General features: G+C 35.9%; 2 protein-coding genes across 3 annotated transcripts; one reads left to right on the forward strand and one right to left on the reverse strand.

Moving 5' to 3' along the window:
• Positions 1-214: 214 nt before the first annotated feature.
• On the forward strand, positions 215-8,137 carry LOC103833945. Of its 2 annotated transcripts, XM_033290011.1 has the most exons (7): positions 215-2,353; positions 2,436-2,535; positions 3,120-3,967; positions 4,047-4,751; positions 5,032-5,339; positions 5,422-5,503; positions 5,585-8,137. In XM_033290011.1, the coding sequence occupies exons 3-7, from the start codon at positions 3,128-3,130 to the stop codon at positions 6,278-6,280; spliced, it is 2,631 nt and encodes an 876-aa protein (XP_033145902.1). In that variant the 5' UTR covers positions 215-2,353; positions 2,436-2,535; positions 3,120-3,127; the 3' UTR covers positions 6,281-8,137. The 2 variants fall into 2 exon arrangements, with proteins under 2 accessions (XP_033145902.1, XP_033145901.1); XM_033290010.1 differs by having other exon boundaries at positions 215-2,535.
• A 7,530-nt stretch (positions 8,138-15,667) lies between these two features.
• Positions 15,668-18,107, reverse strand: LOC103853426. The gene is made up of 2 exons (XM_033290028.1): positions 16,930-18,107; positions 15,668-16,859 (listed from the first exon to the last, which is right to left on the reverse strand). Exons 1-2 carry the CDS (start codon positions 17,618-17,620, stop codon positions 16,333-16,335), a joined length of 1,218 nt encoding a protein of 405 aa, XP_033145919.1. The 5' UTR covers positions 17,621-18,107; the 3' UTR covers positions 15,668-16,332.
• Between the last annotated feature and the right edge of the window lie 260 nt (positions 18,108-18,367).

The following is an 18,367-nucleotide window of genomic DNA, read 5'->3' on the forward strand; positions in this document are numbered from 1 at the left end:
ACAGTTTAAGTCCAAAACTTACCCCGAGTATTAAGACCCAATACGGGCCCATATTATGTGGAAATGAGTTTACGGTTTTTCTCGAGTCTCCCTCCGTTTTCTTATTAAGAGTTTTCATTTTTCGGTTATCTTGTTCCTTACGAATCCAAAGACAAAGGTAGGATATGAGATTCAACTTTCTTTTCTCTCATTGTTTTTATCACTCTGAAAATGGATTTCTTTTCATTGATTTTATTACATGTTTGTTCATTGTGATTCATGGCATTCTTATTGTACATTTTGATGTGGATATAATTCTCGTGACATGTTTCTCATGTGTTTTTCAGAATTCAAGGTGTTGGATAGATCTGATATGTACCATCATAACCACCTAAACCGAGAGAAAATTGACAATTACACCATTTTCTCCTGCCGAAGGTAATCTTTGTGCATGGTTCAGCAAGTTGATCAGAATGACTCCAGCAGATGGTTTAGAAGATTGCGTAGGAAGTTGCTTGGGTAGCAACTTAAGAGATTGTGCTCGATATATATTTGTCATTCAAAAGGATGACTAACCTGGTGAACATGAACTTTAAGAGTCTGCTGAACGGCAATATGAAGACTCTCCTGAATGTGAATCTGAAGACTTTGTTAAATGGTAGCTATCCGTCAGCAACCTCGTGAGCTGCCACCCGAGCAACCTGTTCACCTGCATCCTGAGCAGCTTGCCTATTTGTCTCTTGAACCATCTGCCTGAAGGCATGATCAATCTGCTGAACCACAGACATGCCTTTTATCTGATACTTCATGCGACAACATGATCATCTACAACCTCATGAGGTTCAGCCCTGCTATGGCTATTTGTGTACGGTTAACTCTTCTTGGCGAGAAGAGAAGAACAAAATGGTTAACTGCGGCTGGAATCGGAGTATTAACAGCTAAGAAGTTATCAAACATAAATGAAAATTTGTTTTTTAAATTCCCAAATATATGTTGGAAGTTTTTAAAAACTGAGTCATGCCATTATACAAGGGGGCTTCCACCATGACAAGTTCTATAACTTGATTTTATGATTACTTTTTGACAAATATATTTTAATGATTTTTTATAATCTAAAGTGTATTAGCAAATTACCTTCACATATAACTAAAACACACATATAATTAAAAGCAAACGTATACAGAACAAAACATGAATGTGAACAAAAGTTATATGCAAACACAAACGTGGATAAGAAAATGGATTTGGGCGCAAAGGCTAAACGTCAATTATAAGAGGGACATTTGCTAAAACCAACCCAAATATTCAAGTCAAATATAAAAGTGTACCCCACTTTCAGTCAAATGCAAAACCAACCTAAAGGGGTAGTGAAAGTACTATTTAACCCTTATGACCAAACAAAAAACATAAATGTATTTTACGTTTTTATCCTTTGGAAGTCTACACGTAAAAAACGAAGTCTACAAATGTTTAGACTTTCTTAGAAGTCTACCTTATAGACTTAGTTTGTAGTCTATACTCTAATTTGATCTAAAATTTTAATTTTGAAAATGTATAAAAATAATTATAGTGATATTTTTAACTAATCATCAATATAATGGATAATATGAACTAAATAAATTAAAATTTCATATAATTGAACAATTTTCAAGAATATATACTAATTTGGTTATCATGTGTTGGACAATGTTTATAGTTTACAAACAAAAGGTTATAACATGTTATGTCTTTTAGTGGTTGATTTCATAGGGTTAGATTTTAGATTTTGTTTTTTTTTGTTTTATTAACTTAAATCTGCATATTAATGTTTAGTAGTTTATATTTTGTATAATTGGGACTTTTTGATTATCAAGCAAAACATTTAGGGTTTGATATTTGGGGTTTAGGGTTTCGTAGACCTACAGAAAAGTCTATTTAGCTGGAGACGTCCTTTTCAGTCTATTTTATTGGTGTTCACATAAAATCTTTTTATTTTAAATTAAATTTCCATATTTATGAATAAGAATGTTAAATCATATATTAATAAATATAAAAAATAAATAAAAAATTTAGTAAGTTATCTTTTTAATTTTCGCAAATAATAAAGGGAAAGAAAAAAATCGTTGTAGACTGACAAAGAAGTCCACATATCAAATTTAACCTAACCGGATTTAACCAATATAATATTAACCAAATCGAATTTAAACCAAACCTCTTTTAACCTAACCAGAAAAGTTACCCAGAATATAAATACGATTTGTTAAGCTTTTTGGGGTAAAAAAAACCCTAATCCCCGCCGTTCTCTCTCTCATGCGATTTTCGGGGAGATTTCCGGCGAACTCTAGCCACACCGTTTCCGCCGCTTAAACTAGTCGTTGTCCACTCCGTCGCTCTGGTAAGTTAAATGTCTTCGGCTTGTCTTCGGCTTCGTCCGCTCCGTTGCTAAAAGTAACCACCTTTACCTTTTTCTTTTTCAGATCTGAGCCGGCGACTTCCAAATCTCTGCTTCCTGTCAGTCTCACGGCTACTACTCTAGCGAGCTAACAAACTGTGTTTCATCTTTTCAGGGAACGAACGGTACGTCATCTCTCTATGTCTTCTCTCGTTTAACTAATAACCTAACTAGTTGACTTATATTCCTGTAACCTCTCTCTTAGTTTGTTAACTAACCTATTAGTTTCTTCTCTAATCCATTTTCTGCTTCCGGTCAGTCTACTTTAAGGTACACATCATTGTTGATATGTAGACATATTTTTTGAATTGTTGTATACTGTTTTTGGCTTCCGTCGAAGGATGACAAATTTAGTTTGGTTAGATGGTTTCGTATTCTCGATTTATGATAGAGTTTGGGTTATTAATTTAGTTTGAATGGTTAATTCTCGTGTAGACTTCATTTTGATTTGTAGACTTCTCGGATAGACTTCATCTTGCATTGTAGACTTCTCGGGTAAACTTCATCTTGCATTGTAGACTTCTCGTGTAGTCTTCACTCTGCATTGTAGACTTCTCGTGTAGACTTCACTCTGCATTGTAGACTTCTCGTGTAGACTTCATTCTGAATTGTAGACTTCTCGCATAGAATTAATTTTGAATTGTAGACTTCTTTTATTCGTTTGTAAACTTCTCTTGTGTAATTTTTTGTTTGTGCTTTTTTGCTGCAGGTTTCAAAATGGATAAACTTGATTTCCCACAAAGGCTGTATAGTGTAGGCCAGGAACCTTTTCCGAATAAAAGCATTGCCTACTACAGCAATGACAGCAAGCTCTTCCCTGCTCTTAAAGAAGCACTCGAGGCAGATGAATGGGAGGAGCTCAAGAACTCGAGAGTAGGAGTGTTCTTAAAGTTCCACGAAATGAAGTTTGGATGGGCTTCAAGGCTGGTGCACTATATACTGTGTTTTCAGCTTGACTGCAAGAAGAAGTTTGAGTTGTGGAGTCTCGTAGGTGCTGAACCATTGAGGTTTTCTCTTCATGAATTTGAAGAGATAACTGGCCTGAACTGCGAGTATGTGAAGAATCTCGAGAATCCGTTGGTTGAGGTAACGGCTGACATGAAAGCATTTTGGGCGCAGATGGGAGTGAATTTCGACCGGGGGCCAAGTATTGATGAATTAACTGCAGCGTGTCAGATGTGCAGAACATGGTCTCGAGATGATCGGCTGCGTTTAGGGTATCTAGCCATCTACGCTGGCTTCATCGAAGCAAGAAGAACCTCGTCACCCACACGGGCTAGCCTGGCTAGGTTAGTGATGGATCTAGATGCTTTTGAAGATTATCCGTGGGGAAGAGTAGCCTTTAAATTCTTGATGGAGTCGGTGAAGGGTGTAGACTTGACAAAGACGTATGCTATTGAAGGCTTTGTTCAGGTTCTTCAAGTCTGGGTCTACTGCTGTCTCCCTGAATTCGGAGCTGGGTATGGTCTCCCTATAGAAGGTTCTCCGACCCCACCTCTACTTGCCTTCTTAGGTGCCAAAGGCCAGAGAAGACTCCAGGAGAATATCTTGAAACAGGTATGCTTCTTATGTTTATATATGCATTAATTTGATATAAAGTGGTTTTATACTAACTTAATAGTTTTATCTTCTGCAGACTAGGACTAAGAACTTTGCTATGAAGGATTACTCTGAAATGTTCCCTCGCTGGGATGGTGAGCTGGAAGATGAGAAGGCTGATAACATAGTGAAGGCAATGTTTTCTTCAGGCTGGGCGTGGGAACAAAGTCACTGGCCTCTTGTCGGAACAAAACTGTGGACAAATGTGAAGGTGGAGATCCATCCGATGAAGACAGAAGCTGGTCAGATGATGCGAAGCTTGAAGACAGTGTCCCCTTCTCGCACAGAGTCTGATGCAGAATCACGCAAAAAGGCTCGTGAGTCCCCTGGCCTGGATGTGGAGACCATGAAAGGAGAAATAGTTCGTTGGCTAACTGGCCTGACTTCTAATATGGTTGAGGGGCTGAGCAGATGCGAGAACACTCTGAAGACACAATCCCACATGATTGAGGGCCTTACAACTCAAGTGGGAGCTGTTGAGAAGATGGTGCGTGAAGGTTGGAAAGAAGACCACACCAAAGCTGGTTCATCTACTGATGTACCTGAGGCAAACAAATCTGATGGAGACAAAGCTAAGAAGGACAGCGCTGAAGGAAGCAAAGGTGATGAAAGCAAAGGTGATGAAAGCAAAGGTGATGAAAGCAAAGGTGAGGAAAGCAGAGCCGAGAAAAGCAAAGCTGCGGAAACAGCTCCCAAAGGAATGACAACAAGAGCCAAAGCTAGAGACACCCAAGCCACTGTGGTTAGTACCAAAACATCTCCCAAACCACTTGATCCGAAAAGAGGAAAAAAATCAGTGAAAAAGAAGTAACTTGTTTGCATTTGCATTTGGATTTGGAACGGTGGAACCTTTTTCATGTTGTGCGGAACCTTGGAATATTAGCCCTTTTTCATGTTGTTTTGGAACCTTGGAAAATTAGCTTGTTTGGTTTGAAAAACGTGTGCATTTGTATGTTCTCTTTTGGTTTGTATAAAATTTGTGGCTGTTATTAATGTGTTATTTCTACTGAAAACAAATGCAGAGTGAGAGTGAAAATGAGAATGGAGGCATAAGTGTGGTTGTAGTAGATAAAGAACAATCACACATTGATTATGGTTCTGTGAAAAAACTGAAACAAGTTGGTAAACTGAGAGCTGCTCGCATTGTGGCCCGTGCTAAGAGTGAGCGGCAACGTAGGCTTGCTGCAACTCAGCAGTCTCCTTTTGATGGAAACAGCACGGCAAAGGTTATTATACCTAACCAGCCGAAGCAAGGCCAGGGATATAACCCATTTGCTAATCCTGATCGCCAAAAGCTCTCTGCTCTTCTTGATTGGGTGAAACTTGACCCGTAAGTCATCTATTTCCTAAATTAATTGCTCTTTATATAAAGACTTTGTAGTGTTTTATTTATTTAATTTGATTATTCACAGCAAATGGCGACAGAAGGTCAAAGGTTCATCAAGTGATTGGTTCTACATACTACTAACTCCAACAAAATGGTTGATTGACACGGTATGTAGACTTCTCTCTCATGTAGACTTCTCTCGCATGTAGATGTCTCTGATGTAGAAGTCTCTAATGTTGTAACTGCAGCACATGGATGCTGGCATTAATCTTTTAAGGCTCCGATACACAAAGCACCCTGAATGGTTTAGGTCGGACAGAATTTGCATGTTGGATGCTGTATTTACTCAAATGTGGACAGCAAAGTACTCAGAGTTTCTGGCCTCTCCTGCCAATCCTGACGGCTCAGGTAAACTACTCCCTCCTGGCGCCTTAGACTACTACACAGGCGAGGAACCAGCGTATAGCAGATCAAATAAGACATGGGCACTGGAGATTGATGATATATATGCGCCATTATTGGTCAAGAACGATCATTGGGTAGCTTGCTGGATATCAATCCCGAGGAGACGCATAGTCATTTGGGATAGTGATCTTGCTTACGCTACGGATGCAGAAATTGCTAAGGCCGTGAAGCCTATTGCACACATGCTGCCGTACATGCTGCGTATGTTATCTACCGGTGCGGAGAGGGAGTTGTACACGGTTGATTTCACACATGAGCGTGAATCTGGGGTGCCACAAAACAAACAAAGTGGTGACTGTGGAGTGTATTGCTTGAAGTATATAGAATGTCATGCACTTGGCATGCCATTCCCACCTCATGAGCTGTGTGATAAGAAGATCAAGACAATCAGGTCTCAGATGGCGAGTGAGATATTTGATGAGACCAGGATAAACGGCACAGAGAAACGTGATTACAAGCATCTCGGTGTCTATGACTAAGGTTAATCCACTTCTTTGGGTAGAATTGAGGGAAAGTATGAAGTTTTTTGGTGACTTTTCTCATCGGATATATGTAGGTTGATGTAGTAGTCTTTTGTACCAGACTATTGTATTGTGCTGTGAGTAACATGCTGATGTAGCACACTTTTGTTTGTAACAAACTTATGTAATTTGCTTGCAGCAGACTTAAGTATTAGTCTTCTTTTACAGAAGACTTTTACAGAAGTCTGCTACTCGACTACTATCTAGACATCATCTTTTTATCAGTATATTAGTCTTTCTTAGCTCATATTCGATCAAAAATACAAATTCGAGACAACTCAGAGACTTAGTCTTCTTTTCAAAAAGACTACAAAAGAAGTCTGCGGTAAGTAAAAGAAGACTATAAAAGAAGTCTGCGTTCTGTAAAAGAAGACTACAAAAGAAGTCTGCGTTCTGTAACAGAAGACTAACACATTAAGACATAAGACATGAGACAACATCCAAAGCAATAAGACAACTGATAAGCTTCACACATCACATAAGACATAAGACAACATCCAAAGCAATAAGACAACTGATAAGTTTCACACATCACATAAGACATAAGACAACATCCAGCTTCTACTTGGCTCTGGCTTGATACACAAAGGCGTACAAAGTGTGTCTTGGCCAACTCGATCAAGTTCCGCACTTGTCTATCATTCGTGACATGCATAGGAGGAGTATCCGGAGCCATTTGCTGTAGAATGACGTCTGGTAAGGAATATGTTAGCTCCACCTTCTCGATTTTCTTGTCCATACCATAATCTTCTTGTGCCATTTCATGAAGTTCACCATGTGTACAACCATCTGGCACAAGAAACATTCTCCCTCCTTTCCGATTATTGACCACAAACTCCCACAAAGAGCCTTTCACCACCCATTCTCCATATACAACAGGTATCTGAGCCATATCCTGCAAAAAAAAATACAGGTTTACATAATCAGCAAAGAAATATTTCATGTTTCATAAAACTATAAACGAAGACTTACAAATACGTCTACAATTATTAGCTAACAACATTGTCAAATCAAATAAATTATACCTTCATAATTATAAAAACAATTCTTTTCAAAATCACCCAAACCCATTAGGATTAACTAACACACAGTTTCAAACAAAAAAAACTAGAAAAAACTTAATGAATAATACACAAATTTGCATTTTTATAGATTTTTCTACGTAGACTTAATATTCCGTCTCTGACAATTTAGACGTTCGTTTCAGTTTACAAACGTAGACTGTGAAATAGGTCTACGATTTGGGTTGGTTTTTGCAATTGACCATTTCACGGGTTGCTTTCTATAGTTGAAAAAAAGTTGTGATTTTGTTCATGTAGACTTTCATTTCAGTATACAATTTAAAAAGGTTAGTTTTTGCAATTGACCAGAATTCATCCAAAATTTGACTTTCAGAACTAGACTTCATATGCAGTCTATATGTTTGAATTTTTTTGAAAGAGGTTAGTTTTGCAATTGACCAAGTTTGACTTCCAATCACTAGATCGAAATGAATGTCTACGTTGTGTGTAGACTTTTTTGAAATCTACTTTCAAATCTGACGGGTTGGTTTTGCATTTGACCAAAATAAAAAGACAGACTTTATACGCAGTCTACAATTTTTTTTCTAGGATAAGAAGACTGCATATGAAGTCTACAATTTAATAAATTTTTTACTGCTTTTTAAACTTTTTGGTCAAACACAAAACTAACCTATTCCACGAAGTCAAAATTTTGGTCAAATGCAAAACTGACATTTTATAGACTTCGTTGGCAGTCTACACTTTGTAGACTTCCGTTGAAGTCTATTTTGTAAAGTCAAAAGTTCGGTCAAATGAAAAACTAACCTCTTTTAAGTAGACGTCTGAGTAAGTCTACCGAAAGTTTTATTTTTGTTGTCAAAGGTAAAGACAGAGACTACTGGGGAATTCTGCGTTAGAAAAAAAATTTGTCTGGTCAATTGCAAAACTAACCCATGTGTTGACAAATAGACTGCATCGTAAGTCTCCATGGAGGCGTAGACATACAAAACAGTCTACCGTCGCGACACAGATCTGAAAAAAAAATGAAAACCATGTGAATAGTTACCTTTTTCCTGTGTAAAGCTCGTTTCCAACCTTTTCAACTGTCCAAACTCCAAGTATGAGCAAAAAGAAGCATGTTTAACGATTCACTAATGAAGAAACTCGAAAATATGAAGTTTGTGGTTTTGAAAATGAGAGTTATGAGAGTTTTTTAGATGGAAATGTAGAGGAGATGAGAGGAAATGAAGTTTTTTGGGTTAGAATGAGAAAAAAAGTGGTTGAAAATTGAATTCTAGAGCTTTAGAGCTCAAAAATGGTGGTTCATGGTGGTTGGAAAAATTGATGATGATGGCATTTTTGTAAATAAGAAGAAATGGTTTGGGTGTATTTGGTTTTTTGCTAATTTCGAAATTAATAAAAAAATAAATAAAAATGGCAATTTTGTGAATAATTCAAAAACATAAGGATAGTATGAAAATTTTATTGATGAATAGTATGGACAAAAAAAAAGGGATTGGTTTTGGATTTGAATTGAAAATATGGGTTGGTTTTGAAAAACACCCATTATAAGAAGACAAACGTAGACAGAATGAAACATAAACGTGAACCAAAGCTGTATTAAACGCAAACGCAAATCCGATTGTCAACAGAAACACGAGATTCAAACACAATCAAATAACAAGCACAAAATCAATTCAAACCCGATTTCTAAGATACTACTTTTGTCAATACTGTTTTTCAAATAAATATTAATTATTAAAAAAAACTCTGCCACAACAGTTTATTGATGAATTATATAATTAGGGCAAAATAAAAATATTGAATTTCTTTTCTAATATAAATCCAAACTTTTTGAATTTTTTTTTACGTTTGAAACAATTAATAACGTTGCGAATCTGATTGACTCTACTAGCTTATAAACAATCCAGGTGAGAAATATATCAAACTTATAATATTAAGGACAAAGCATCTAAAGACTGAAACGAGCGACCAGTAATAGTTCAGATTCACGAAACTTTGCTATCTATTTCCTTGAGATGTGACGTAGAAGAAAGATGGTAAAACCAAACTTGCTATGTTTTTGAACTAACTGTTCCTAAAAAATTTGGACGACCACTTGTTGGCACTTTTGTCTTGTCTTCATGAAAAGTCCAAATCTATTTCACAGAAAGAGAAACTGAAAAAACGCTCACTCCGTGATTTGCAATTTAATTTTTATATATTGCTTATTTATTTTGTAATCAGTATTCTCGTGAATTCTCCTACTATTATCTTTTGTGATCTGAGACTTTTTTAAAGTAATATGTTTAACGTTTCTCAAATAATAGGTAACTAGATTTTGACCCGCGCTTTCAAAGCGCGGGTTTTTTTTTGTTTTTTTTTCAATTGACAAATATTTAGTAAATGTCACATTTTCATATATTTGCGTTTTATTTTATAAAAGACTTAAAAATTTTATCTTTATTTATCGTATTTCATTTTAAATGACTATTTATGTTAAAAAAATTAAACTTTATTTTTTAATGAATTAAGTTGGTATAACTCTGATAAATTAATTTTATTATGGGGTTAATATTTTAATTAAAAAATTATATACTTTTAATAAAGATTTATACTTTTCAATAAAAAATTCAATTATTTTTATGAATGCTTAAATTATATTAAGAAAAGAAAAAAATAATAATTAAGAATAGTTGAAAAAAAAATATTTGAACTTGGACTCAATGGCCCAAAAGAAAAAAAAAGTGAGAATTGAATCTGATTTTTTAATAGGCCCAAATGGCCCAAGAGAGATTTGATTTGGACTGGATCCAAAAATAATGACCCAATATAGATTTGTTATTAATATTACTTAATTGCCCTTAATGAAACATGCAAGGTTAGTGAAGAAAACATGCCCCTAAGGTAATTATGACAATAGGATCCTGCTTTAATAGTATAGACTAGGTTAAGATCAGCGCCTTGCGTGGGATGAACATTATATATATAAATTATTTTATATATTATATGTTTATAGCATATTATGAAATAATAAATATATATTGAATAATTAAAAAGTCATTATCTACTACTTATATAATTAAATTGGTGCAAACATATAAATAAATTTAATAAATCGAAAAAATATTTTTTCTATTTGATATGATATATAATTAAATTTAAATGATAGTAATATATATATGGTATATGTTAATATTAATATTTATTAGATGATGCTTTTTGCTCATATTTTTTTTATCATTTGTATTTGTTATTGCAAAAAGTCTAAATTAGTGATAACAAAATTTTTATTGTGGGAATAATGGTTTAAGTAATTTATAATATTTAAAAAATTAAGTTGTCAATATTTTTTCAATTTTTTTATCAAAAAAATGCTCAAAGTAAATTTCAAAATTACGATATTTATGTATTTTTATATGGCATATAGTTTAATTTAAAATGATACATATATTTATATATCTTTTATTTTGATACTTATTAGATGAGACTTTCAACTTATATTATTTTTCAATTATTTCTATCATGTCATAACAAAAGTTTTAAATCATAGATCACAAAATTTGAATGTGAAACTTTTGACAGTTTTAGTAATTTATACTCATTTTTAAAAATTCAAAATATAATATATAAATAATTTTTTTAATTTTTATTATATGGTTACTATGATTGTTTAATTTATTTTAATAGCTTAAAATTACACAAATATAATTATAATACACACTTATTTTTATCAAATCTTTATTATTCAAAATCATTAATTGTCATATATATTTTAGCCACATTAGGAAATTCCGTAATTTTATTTAAGGAAATAATGAATCACATTAATAATGTATTTATTGTGGTTTAATAAAAAGCTTATTATATATTTAAATGGACCAACTTATTTCTCAAAGGATTCTAAGAATCATTCTAGTGATGACACGTGGCTAAAAAAAAATGTTGCAATGCTTCTCAAATAATATATAGGGGATAACTAATAAGAGTGTTTTCTTAGTTTACATTGTAAAAGATCCACTATGGTAATTAACAAGTAATTTTAAATAGATAGTATTTGCACATATAATTTTTTTTTTCTAGTTTATGCTCTTTTGTAACAAGTTTTAGAATTTGGAGACACATAAAAAAAACCTTGTGTTATATACATACTCTATTGATAGATTAAACAGAGAGATATTTATTATACATTTATACTACAAAACTGGTTTTACAAAGTTGAACTGATGATAACTCTAAAACTTAATGAGTGTTCAAAAAAAAAAAAAAAAAAACTCTAAAACTTAATCTTCATTCAACAGTTTAGCTATTTTATTTTCCTAAATAATTTGAATGGGGTTAAATACTTGATATACCGACTTACTGTATATGATCCGTAATCGTGTAGCATATGAGTGGGAAAGAAGAAGGTGTGTAATCATGCATGTATGAGTGGGGAAAAAGGTCTAGTTCACGACAAACATAAGTAAGTTGAAGATGAAAATGGCCTGATTGAACTAAAGTGTAATTAAGTCATTTATAGCATTACCATCGGTAGATTTAGGGCTGGGCAAATAAACCGAATCCAAAAATCTGAACCGAACCCGATCTGATAAAAATGAATCCGAACCGATCCGAACCCGACATAAATACCGAATGGATCCTGTTTTTTGGTATTTTGGGTTATGGGTATTATCCGAACCGAACCCGGACCTAAATGGATATCCGATAGAACCCGAAACATTTAAAATCACAAAAAGAACTTCTACCAAATAGGGCTGGGCAAATAAACCGAACCCGAAAATCTGAACCGAACCCGATCCGATAAAAATGAATCCGAACCGATCCGAACCCGACATAAATACCGAATGGATCCTGTTTTTTGGTATTTTGGGTTATGGGTATTATCCGAACCGAACCCGAACCTAAATGGATATCCGATAGAATCCGAAACATTTAAAATCACAAAAAGAACTTCTACCAAATATGATCTTAATTCTTAATATGTATCCAAAATACTTTAAGATATTATTGAACTTCTAAAATAATTATCTGTTACATGAAGGTTGATGGTGGAATGTGGCGGTTGATGCATGAAGTTTTTAGATTTTGGTTTTGTTTTTATTGAATAATGTTTCTCATTTCACGAGAACTTATTTCTTGTTTTATGATTTCATTTATCTAGTTTTTTTTTCTATCACTAATTATGTTTATCTTTCGCTTGATTTTGAATGATCACGTTTGATGTTTTTTCTTATTTTTGCACTACAAGAAAATATATTTTTTACGAGGGCAATATACGTTGTAATTTCGTCGTAAACGGGGTGTTACGACGAATGAACCTCGAAACACGTTTCGTCGTAAAACGCCCGTCGTAACCGACGTTGCGTCGTAAATGACTTGTTAAGTTTACGACGAAATATATTCCTCGTAAAGCGCAGGGCAGAGATTCGTCGTAAACGACACGTAAAATTTCGTGGTAAACTCCACGTAACGGATTCGATGTAAAGCACACGTAAACATTTTCGTTGTAACACCCTCGTAAATATTTCGATGTAAACTCCACGTAACATTTCGATGTAAAGACCACGTAAAAACTTCGATGTAAAAGACTCGTAAATATTTTCGACGGTAATCAGTTGTAAATGTTTACGTCGAGCCTACATCGACGTTTCGTTTTATAATATATTTTGAATATTGTTTTTAACCTCAAATATATATATATATATATTTGAATTTATTTAAAATTCAGAATTTTAAATAATTTTAATTTTAAAACGAAATATGAAAATAAAAAACATATATAAAAAAGCATTTAAAAGTCATAATATTTAAATTCATAATACAAACCGAAATATTAAAAAAACTACATATCATCGAAGTAGCCGGTGGGGTTGCTCGGCTGTTGACGGGTTGGATCGGACTCTTGGGGATCTCGTACTGGCAACCCAAGAGCGGCTCGTCTCTGACTCAACATTCTCTGCATAACCGGGTTTCCCACGGCCATCACGTCTAGCAAATCCTCAAGAGAGTCTAAACGAACCTGCTGGCTATCCATTCGAGCTTTCATCTGAGAAGTCTCTTCATCCCGTCTCGAAGTGTATGACGAAGTTGCCCTTGCAACTTGGTTAACAGAGCCTATACCGACTATTCGTCCCTTCTTTCTAGGAGCCAGCTATAAAATTAAAACATATATTAATATAGTTATTAAAAATAATGTAAACAAAAATTTTTAGTTGTACTACCTCTTCGAAGATTCTGTCGGCTTCTTCGGTGGACAATGTGACGGGTAATCCATCGGGAGACTCCTGAGTTAGTTGCATCTCCCGTTCTTCAATCCGAGTAGCCACTGCTTGAGCGAGTTTCTCAGATGCAGGATCCACAAAAACTCCGTCGGATGTGGCGTGAGTCATCTTGAATAGGTCAGACAGAGATGGTAAGACTCCCGTCTTCTCCAACTACAAAAAAAAATATTAAAAATTATATTAATTGAATATTTTAAAATAAATATTTAAAAATAAAACTTACAACTTCTAGACGGATGCTTGCATGTGGTTTTTGGCCGGTTCTGTGAAGCATGGGCAAATTACCATCTTTATCCTTCGTTCTTCGAGAAGCCGAGCACGAATTGGCTTTTTTGATCGAAGAGGGGTGCTTCCAATAGGAGATGAGGCCATCCCACACATCCTTCGTGAGCTCAGTGGGCTTTCCCTCATACCCGTCGAGCTCCCACTTGTCCTTCCAATCGGAGACTGTGTTGCAGAGGCGGATCTTTGCTTTTGCAACGAATTCCGCCTTCACCATCTCGGTGATTCCCAAAGACCAATGCCACTTTTGCTGAAACACAAAAAATTTGAAAAAATTACATATAATAATAATATTTAAAAAATATATACATATTTAAAAGTAAAAATTTAATTAAATTTAAAAATCTTACCGCAAACATTTTAAACCAAGTGATCTTAACGTGATTTGGAGTCTTGCTCCAGTTCGGATATGCCCCGTCGTAGTAACCTTTAATCGTTTTCGAAACGCTCCGGCCAACACGGTTGTTAGCTCCAAACCTGAAAGGAAAACAATTTAACCGTTAGAAAATAAAAATAATTTAAATTTTAATGTAATAAAAATTAATAACTTACCAATAAGTTCCTCGGGGTCTATCGGGGTCTAGAACATCCAAACCCTCCCGTCCAGGCTGGGCAAGCAAATCCTCTACCGTATATCTCGCGAATGGGGCATATGAAGGCACACGCAAATCCGGATGAACTGCACCTTCTGGGACAGGCCCAGGTGCAGCCGCTGGAGGAGGAGGTGGAGGCATATGCGGTGGAGGCATTTGCGGTGGAGGCATCTGCGGTGGAGGAGGACTCCAAGCAACTCTCTCAGAAGGCTGAGAGTCTGGAACTGCGGTGGAGGATGATGGACCGGAAGACGATGGACCGGAAGAAGATGTACCGGAACCATCGTCGCCAAACAAATCTCTATAACTAGGTGCTCTGGATTTTCTTCTAGGAGCCATCTAAAAAAAACTAAAATAAATTTAATCAGTTACGACATAATAAAAATATTATTCCGTTACCTAACTAATCACCTAAACTAATTACCTAACTAATCACCTAAACTAATTCCGTTACCTAACTAATCACCTAAAACTAATTTAAAAAAAAAAAAAAGAGAGAAGAGAGTGTTTACCTTAGAGAGAGCAAAGGAATTTGGGAGGAATGAGCGAGGCAGCCTCGCTCTCGGCGTCTCCTTATATAGATTAGGATTCGTCGTAAAAGCGACATAAATTTACGACGAATTTACCAGGCCCGCGTTTTTCCATTTACGACGAATTTACCAGGCCCGCGTTTTTTCATTTACGACGAAATTACCAGGCCCGTGTTTTTCCATTTACGACGCAATTACGACGCTTAACCCTAAACACCGAGAATGAAATCCCTAAACCCCAAAGTCACATATCATCTAACATCATATCTTATTTCATACTACTTCTTACTCTTTCTTTTAGAAAATGTTACAATAGAGAAATCCAACATTTGATACATATATTACATCACTCTAAATCGTTTTCGTTCTCATCACTATTACATCACTCTAAATCGTTTTCGTTCTCATCACTATCATTACAATCATCATCGTCGCTTCTCTCGAACTCGTCTTCACGTGCTTCATCTGTCGCATCTTCGGGAATATCTTCATATTGAAAGTTTTGCGGGTCGATCAAAAGGATTTCATCAGTTGGTTGTTCTGGTACCTCAACTTCAGTGATAGCGTCTTCTTCTTGCAAGGGCGGTTCTTCTCCAACGACAATGCGTCCACGAGGTGTAACTTTGATAGCAGTTACCCAGTTTATCCCGAAGTTCGAAGCCGAGGATAAGGAAGGAAGCTAACTTGCTCGGCTTGTGAAGCTAAAATGAAAGGCTCAAATTTGTTGTATCTTCTCCCAAAATTGACATCCACAACACCAAATTTGTTATACCGAATCCCTCGGTTCACAACAGGATCGAACCATTCACATTTGAAAAGGACGCATTTTAGCTTCAATAACCCCGGAAATTCCACTTCAATAATCTCCTGCAATATCCCGTAAAAGTCTGTTTCACCTTTCACACATATTCCGTAGTTACTCGTTGCCCGATGTCTCCCATACTCGTATGTGTGAAAGGTAAATCCTCGTGTGAAATATATAGGTGATGTGGTGACCTTTGCAACTGGACCTTGAACCAATTCGTGAAACCATACGGGATAATAAGGATCGTTATAATCAACCTGCAAAAAACATATATATATTCTTAAACACTTACTTAATTAATATAATAGTATGAGATATATTACCTGCGATTTTAACCACTTGACAAAGTGCTTATCTTTACGTGTATCCACATCAGTTGCAGATATTCCTGGTATTGCTTCTTCAACTTGAGATACAAACATCCTGCAAATTGAACAAATAATCAAATCATACATAATTAACTTTAATTCATATAATTAACATTCACAAAAATATTTACTTTTCAAAGTAACGGGTCATTGCATCCTCGCAGTTGAGCAGAATATAAGTGTGGGCACTATGTTTTTCTTCTTCACATGACCACCATACTTCTTTCGTTTTACCACCAAACCGTCCAATTTCGCAGAAAATGTCAGGAACACCATCAATTGGATATGATGTCGGTACTCCACCATCATCATATCTCCTAGAACTTTTTTTCTCGTACGAACAGTTGGAGCAAAGTAGTATGATGTGAAGTTAGATGTTTCGGCTGTCAAACTCCCTGCAACTATTGAACCTTCTACCTTTTCAAGATTTCTTGCTTTCCCCTTCAAATGTTTCATCTGTCGCTCATACGGATACATCCATCCGTTGTGAACAGGTCCACGAAGCAATGCTTCATACGGTAGGTGGACAACTAGATGCTCCATGACGTCAAAAAATGAAGGAGGAAATATCTTCTCCAGGTTGCACAATATGATCGGAATGTTCTGATGAAGTTGTTCGATGACTTCTTCTTTGAACGTACGTGTGCTAAGATCTCTGAAAAATGCTCCGATGGCTGTATATTTTAAAAGGAATCAAATTAATAACATTTCGTAACATATGTATATATATAAATTTATAATTACCTGCAAGTGCTTCGTGGACATTTGCTGGAAGGAGCTCGGCAAAAGCAAATGGAAGCAGTCGTTGCATAAACACATGACAATCATGACTTTTCATTCCGGAGAACTTTTGACCTCGTTCAATACATCTTGACATATTTGAAACATAACCATCAGGAAACTTAACTTCCGATGCAACCCAGTCAAACAAGGTTGTTTTGGCTGCTGATGACAACCGGAAGATGGGAACAGGAACGTTTCCATTGCTCTTGATATGTAACTCACTTCTTGAGCAAATATCAGGTAAGTCCATCCTTGACTTTTTGTTATCTTTTGTCTTCCCAGGGACGTTAAGTAATGTATTCATGATGTTCTCAAAAAAGTTCTTCTCGATATGCATGACATCCAGATTGTGGCGTAAGAGAAGATCCTTCCAATAGGGTAGCTCCCAAAATATACTCTTCTTATGCCAATTGTGAGATACACCATACCCATCAGGCATATTTCCAGGAACATGCCAATTTCCTCCAACCTTAACTGTTTCCTGAGCTCCGTAATAATCAATGTCCGCTTCGATCTGCTGGCCGGTGAGATATGGAGGAGGACTGTCTCTGACAATTTTTTTTGTGTCGAAACAATGTCTTATTTCTTCTGTACGGATGGGCAAGTGGAAGAAACCGACGATGACAATCAAACCAACAACTCTTCCTACCATTCTTCAGTTGGAAAGCATCTGTGGATCCAAGACAATACGGACAAGATAATCTTCCATGTGTTGTCCAGCCAGACAACATCCCATAAGCAGGGAAATCACTTATCGTCCACATCAGAACTGCTCGCATCGTAAAATTGTTTTTCAAAGAACAATCGTACGTCCTCACCCCTTCTGACCACAATTGCTTTAGCTCTTCTATCAACGGTTGAAGAAAAATATCAAGAGACCGTTTTGGATGCTTCGGCCCTGGGATTAATATGGTCAAAAATAGAAATTCTTGTTCCATGCACATATCCGGCGGTAAATTATACGGCGTAAGAATGACTGGCCACAAAGAATATTGTCTACCAGACATTCCAAATGGACTAAATCCATCGGTGCATAACCCAAGATAGACATTCCGAATATTTGTAGCAAAATCTCCGTGTACCTTGTTGAAATGTTTCCACGCTCTTGCGTCTGATGGATGTGCAACCTCACCATCTCTCTGGACATGTTCGGCATGCCACCTCATCGACGCAGCAGTCCTCTCAGATTGATATAATCTTTTCAATCTGTCTGTAATTGGTAGGTACCACATCCTTTGGTACGGTACCCTATTCCTCCCACGGCCTTGCGGTTTGAATCGTGGTTTTTTGCAGAATCGACACTCTTCTAACTTGTCATCTTCCTTCCAGTAGATCATGCAGTTGTCGATGCAAACATCAATCATCTCCGAGGGTAACCCAAGACTATAAACCAATTTCT

This window comes from Brassica rapa, chromosome A04 (assembly GCF_000309985.2).
Source record: "Brassica rapa cultivar Chiifu-401-42 chromosome A04, CAAS_Brap_v3.01, whole genome shotgun sequence".
In the NCBI taxonomy this organism is placed as follows: domain Eukaryota; kingdom Viridiplantae; phylum Streptophyta; class Magnoliopsida; order Brassicales; family Brassicaceae; genus Brassica; species Brassica rapa.

Coding starts and splice junctions, on each gene's coding strand:
- LOC103833945 (XM_033290010.1), top strand. CDS start 3,128: ATGGATAAACTTGATTTCCCACAAAGGCTGTATAGTGTAGGCCAGGAA. Junction 5,340..5,421: donor GATTGGGTGAAACTTGACCC/GTAAGTCATCTA, acceptor GATTATTCACAG/CAAATGGCGACAGAAGGTCA. Junction 5,504..5,584: donor CAAAATGGTTGATTGACACG/GTATGTAGACTT, acceptor TTGTAACTGCAG/CACATGGATGCTGGCATTAA.
- LOC103853426 (XM_033290028.1), bottom strand. CDS start 17,620: ATGGTAGGAAGAGTTGTTGGTTTGATTGTCATCGTCGGTTTCTTCCAC. Junction 16,860..16,929: donor TGTCCACGAAGCACTTGCAG/GTAATTATAAAT, acceptor TAAAATATACAG/CCATCGGAGCATTTTTCAGA.